Raw genomic sequence first — 5,978 nt, 5'->3', positions numbered from 1 at the left:
GGGCGGTGTTGGGGTTAAGGAGACGATAAAAACAGATTGGTTAGTGTGACAGAGAGCGATATTAACAAATCTAGCGATAAGAGAGTTGTCAGAGATGATGAAGAGGACAGGGTTGAGAGCATAAAGGCGACATGAATAAGATGGTGAATAATGTTGGATTCATCGTAACGGGGAACATCATCAACTATTTTTTAGATAAAGTAGATTCTATTTCATCTATATAATAAAAATATTCCCTTCTCTACATCCGATGCATCTCCCTTGCTTAATAACTAGAACGTGGCATCCAGAGAGGAGGTGACAAAGGCTGGGAACTTGTGTGATGAACAGGACCAAAAGAGTAAAAAGTAGCTGGCCAACTCACTCCTGAGGCTTCGTTGCCAAGTAATGACATTACAAAATATAAGAAAGATAATTACAGAGAAAAAATCAACAAAGCAAAAAGGTAACAAATGAGAGCAAAGCATAAGATGACAGTTATGTCCACACGAACAGCCGTATTACTACTTCATCCTCCTTTCTTCCACTTGATCTTCTTGCCATCGTGCAGATCACTCTGCTTTGGACAATTAACCTCCACGGTGACCGTGACGAGTCCAGCTTGTGAAACAGCTTGCGTATGATGAAACTATGGATTGATCCGTCACGGCAAGGAATCGGAGGCGCTTTGCTGGAGCGCGTGGCTCAGGCTACCGCGCATGAAGTTGCCACTCCACGTCGACGCCGACGTCAAGCTGAGCTGACTCGACGACGTGCCCGCCGTGGTCGTCATCGTGTCCAGGCCGCCGTCGGTCGCCGGCCACACGAAGGACGGCTTGAACGGCGGCACCGCCGGCGGCGGCACGGAGCCGAGCAGGATCTGCTGGATGGCCGGCGTCTTGGGGCGCTCGGCCGGGGTCGGGTGGCTGCACGCGAGCCCCAGCAGGAGCAGCCCCTCCGCCTGGTCCCTGTCGAACGCGCCCTCGAGCCGCGGGTCGACTGCCTCCAGCGCGCGGCCGTCGCGGTGCAGGCGCCACACCCAGTCCACCAGGAAGTGGAAGCCGTCGATGTCGCAGCGCGGGCGGCGGCCGCAGACCACCTCGAGGACGACGGCGCCGAAGGCGTAGACGTCGGACTCGCGCGTGGCCTTCTCGGTGTGGAAGCACTCGGGCGCGATGTACCCCACGGTGCCGTGGACACCGCCGCCGACCTCCTCCATGTAGGAGGTCTTGTCGGTCTCGATGGCGCGCGCGAGGCCGAAGTCGCCGAGGCGCGCGCTGAAGGCGGCGTCGAGCATAATGTTGGAGGCCTTGAGGTCGCGGTGCACCACCCGCTGGTCGTACTCGTCGTGCAGGTAGTGCAGCGCCGACGCCACGCCCTTGACGATGTTGTACCGGAGCTCCCACCCAAGCAGCGGCCGCCCCGGCGCTGAGCTGAACAGGTGCTGGTCCAGGCTGCCGTTCGGCATGAACTCGTACACCAGCAGCAGCTCGCCGTTGTCGTGGCTCCACCCTGCCCGTCGATGTATTGACCAAGCATGTCAAAATTCAATCACCATTGTTGTCCACTTACGCAGTAAGGTTCTGTACAAAATGTGTCTTGACCTTAACACGTATGCTACGATGGATGCCATGGGTTCATGGCAATGTCAGAACAGAGTATGGCTCACAAGTTACCATGTCAAGCATTGCCATGCATGTGCCAAGGATTGGTTTTGGTCTCGAGTTTACCACAACTAGCTCACTCGATGGAAAAAAAATGGTGATTTCTAAAATAAATGAGAATAAAGGGCGATCCTATTCTTAAGACTTCTAAAATTAAAAAATAATTTTAGACGGCGGTTGCCCATTTAACAATTCATAGCCGTCTTCAACCTCTCGCCCACGCCTGCCCTGCTTCGCCGCTCCCCCATCCCACCCCTACGTCACTGGCCGTCCTCCGCCGCTCGCAGTTGGCGGCACCCCCGCCGTCCTGTCCTGTCCCGCCCCGCCTCCTCTGCCAGGCCAGCTTGCCTCCCTAGAGTTGCCTCTAAAGCCGGTGACGAAGGAATCCCACGAATCAATCCCCCGCCGGTGAGTGTTCACAGGCGGCTGAAATGTAGAGGTGTAAGTATGCACAGTGATGTATGTTGTTAATCAGCGAGTGGTGGTTCACGGATTAGCAAAGTTTGAACGCATGAACGCATTGGAGCTGCAAAGTCTAACAAAAGTGAAGGGTCAACAGAAAAATTGTTCTGTGCACATGCATCTCCTGGAAAGCCGAGTGAATTGCGTTCAAATTGACATTGTTAATTGACACCCCCATGTGCGAGAACCACATGATGAAAATCGGACGCATGTGAATAAAGAATCAAGAACTGATTGAGCGCGTGACGGCGCCGGCAGCCAGAGGCGAGCAGGAATGAGGAGCTTACCGACGAGGCGGACGAGGTGCTTGTGGCGGAGGCGGTTGATGATGCAGAGCTCGGCGAGGAAGTCGTTCTGGCCCTGCGTGCTCGCCCGCGAGAACTTCTTGACGGCCACCTCCACCGTGCTCCCGGCGCCGCCGGGGCTGGTGTGGTCGCCGACCACCACGCCCCTGTACACCACCCCGTACCCGCCCTGACCCAGCTTCATCTTCTCGTCGAAGTTATTGGTCGCCTTGCGCAGCTCGCGGTACTCGAACTCCCGCGGCCCGCCGGCGAGGCTCCGGATCATCGTCCCGGTGATGGCGCTGCCGTCGTCGCCGTGCATCTTCCGCCGCTTCACCACATACACGTACGCAAGTATGGCCGCTGCGACCAGCGCGAGCAGCCCCACGGGCACTCCGATGGCCAGTCCGAGCACGAGGCTCTTCTTGCCCTTGTCGTCGTCGAAGGGGAGCTTCTCCACCGTCATGTTCCACGCAAGGACGCAGTTGAGCTGGTACTTGCGCCCCGTCGACGCCGAGAACCCGAAGTAGGACCTCTCGGCCACGGTCTCCCCGAGGTCCAGCGGCGCGGCGAGAACCTCCCGCCCGGGCTTCGCCTTCCCGGCGACGGCCATGTACACCGCAATGCGGCGGGCGACGCCGTCATAGTCGATCCAGACATTGTACTTGACGGCGTCGACAGGCGAGATCTCGATGCCGAGCGGCTTGAGCGAGGTGTTGGCGACGGAGACGACGCTGTTCACGTTGAGCCCGACGTGGTTGTCGTCCGGGTCGTACGGCTGCTTCTCGGTGTCCAGCTCGACGGCGACGATTTGGTTGGTGGCATTGCCGTCGGTAGCGGCGTTGGTGAGGCCGAGGTACCCGCCGTAGCTCCCGGCGGGCGGCTCGTCCGCGTTCGGAGCGATGACAAACGCGAACCCCTCCGCCGGCTCCGTGCCGATCGGCCGGAAGACGTTGACGGTGAATACGGTGCTGAAGGACGCGACCTTCTTGTAGCCGGTAGCGTTGTCCTTACCATCCCAGAGCCTGAACGCGTTGGCGTAAAGGACGCGGCCGGACTTGTTGGTGAGGTAGGTGGCGGCGTCGTTGAGCGAGTCGGGCGTGATCTGCAGCGCGCCCTGGTCAATGTTGGCGTCGCCGAGCACCGTCACGTTGGCGCCGCGGAACGCACTGTAGAAGCCGGTGAAGCTGAACGTGGTGACGTTGTCGCCGCCAACCCCGGGAGCTGCGGTGGAATTGGTGGCGAGCGAAGTAGAGGAGGAGGAGGCGGCGGCGCCTAAGAGGAGGAGGGATACGAGGAAACGGACGGCCATTATTGGCGAGCAATGCCGAGCTGCCGGCTCGAGAGGCCGAGACCCCCACTGTTCGTGTCCGTGCGTTGCCTGTGGAGACTGCACACCCCCTCCCCCCACCACACACACTCGCTTTCCTGGTGACCTGTGAGATTCGCTCGCCTACTGGTAAAGGTTTTTTTTTTTTAAGTTTTGGTCTGTGGCAAAGCCGCGTTCGCACTAGTGTTCTGTCCTCTTGCTTGAAGAACTGACCGGAGAAGCAGAGATGAAGGTGCAGGTCCATGCCAGGGTTCACAAATGTGCTAGGCTCGAAATTCGAACCCCAGCATATTTGTCGAATATCGTGAATATCGGTCGAAATATAAAGAATTCAGTGAGAATGTAGCCAAAATTCATAATTTTTTAATTTTTTTTTGAATTTGAATTCATATTCGACCGATATGCGTCGATTTTCGGAATGCGACTGAGCGATGCATATCGGTCAATATTCACGCACTTTGTTCGCATTTGTGAACCCTGGTGTATGGATGAATATAAAATGGCCATGCTACTATCAGGCTTCAGCATCAAGCAAGCTGAGTATTACCAGCTAAGTACATACACAAGAATGCTTAAGTTGGTCCTAGGTCGTACGACATGTAATTGGAATAAAGTAATAAACGGTTCCACTGTCTTGATCAAACTTGAGTTGGTCCTCGTTCGCATGGTATGTCACTGGAAATCTGGAATGATTTTGCAGACGGATCAATTGTTATATATATAGGTTTAGACAATATATTTAAGTAAATTCCAAATAAATCTTAAAGACCCAATAAGTAGAGGTTAGTGTGTATCTTTTAGTTTATCTTATAAGCGGAGGTGGAGGAAGACTAATTTTAAAAGAATTCTCTTCTTCATCTATTTAGTATAGGTGGATGAGAGAACTAAAAGAACACACGTGCTCACCTCGCCGAGGGGCATGGGCATGCAACACATACGTGAATAATCCATCAAAATTGGATCCAATAGTTTGTGTATATGCAACCTCCTTTTGCTATTTTATAGGCCAGCACTGATTCATACCCTGAGCAAAAAATATTGAACTTTTGCAAAATAAAATAAAATAAAATGATGAAGTAAACTATTTATAAGTATAAGCAAAATATATTTATAAACACGATATAATATTTACAGTCATGCTTATTTGTACGTGAGTGGGGTGGTGGGGGGCTGACTTGTTCAGTTAAGTTAAGGTATGGAATAGCTATTTCATACCAGGAGATAGTATAGTAAAGTATATATATATATATATATATATATATATATATATATATATATATATATATATATATATATATATTATGTCGGCTAAGCATCCGATCGTGAAGTATTTCAACCGTGTGATTTTTTCTCTATATATATCTGTCAGCTGCCACCACAAAGCATATACATAATTAGGGTTTGTTTATTTTCTCTCTGTTACGCTATCAAACGTAATCTACTTCATCCTGTTGTACGTCATGCATCGACTAACAGGAGAACAGGTCTCCAAAACCAGTCGCTGTTAGGTTGCATCTGGAGAGGACGAATCTCACACTGCTATCGAGTATGTACACTACGATCTATTATATATTAGATATCTTATGGGTCTTGCCGGAATCCTTCTCGAAAAACTAGTAGGATCTAATCGGAGATCGTCGGAGCTTGTTGCTTGTCATTTGCATCTGTTTGGGATCCTACATCGAAAAATGACGAACTATCGGGTACATATACTACGATCTATTATATATTAGATACCTTGTCAAAATTCTTCTCAGGAAACTAGTCGAATCTAGTCGGAACTCATCAAAACTTGTTGTTGATATCTATTCCTGTTCATATTATATTTAAAAATTAAATTAAATTAAATTAAATTTACAAGTGTTATTTTTCCCACATCAATTTACCTGGCCGGCTCCATCGCGGAAAATTCATGTGGACGACTGATCTCTGAACCGTTGTAGACTTGTTTCTTGTTCAGTGAAGCGTGAAACCAGGAGTTGGCAAAAGCCAAAAGGTATTCACCGGTGACAACGAATGGTCTGTTGGTCACTGCTCACTGGTCAACAGCTGACAGCGACTGGATTGGTTCAGCTGAGCTGCAGGTATTCACCTTCAAATGTTAAATGGCACCTGCATCAAGTCCGATTTGCAGCGCCATTTCCTAACCTTCGTCTCAGAATTCACGCTGGATTCCGGAGAGGTTAACGCACGAATGATTCGGTCAGCAGCAGCAGTTTCCGGCAACGACGGTGACCAAGGCAGCCAGGCAGGCTTCAA

The 5,978-nt window shown here is 51.3% G+C and overlaps 1 protein-coding gene across 1 annotated transcript; it reads right to left on the bottom strand.

Moving 5' to 3' along the window:
- Positions 1-352: 352 nt before the first annotated feature.
- On the bottom strand, positions 353-3,833 carry LOC133899486 (probable L-type lectin-domain containing receptor kinase S.5). The gene is made up of 2 exons (XM_062340464.1): positions 2,393-3,833; positions 353-1,491 (listed from the first exon to the last, which is right to left on the bottom strand). The coding sequence occupies exons 1-2, from the start codon at positions 3,699-3,701 to the stop codon at positions 644-646; spliced, it is 2,157 nt and encodes a 718-aa protein (XP_062196448.1). The 5' UTR covers positions 3,702-3,833; the 3' UTR covers positions 353-643.
- Positions 3,834-5,978: the final 2,145 nt, after the last annotated feature.

This window comes from Phragmites australis, chromosome 18 (genome assembly GCF_958298935.1).
Source record: "Phragmites australis chromosome 18, lpPhrAust1.1, whole genome shotgun sequence".
Lineage (NCBI taxonomy): Eukaryota > Viridiplantae > Streptophyta > Magnoliopsida > Poales > Poaceae > Phragmites > Phragmites australis.
This window is presented reverse-complemented; position numbering and strand designations above follow the sequence as displayed.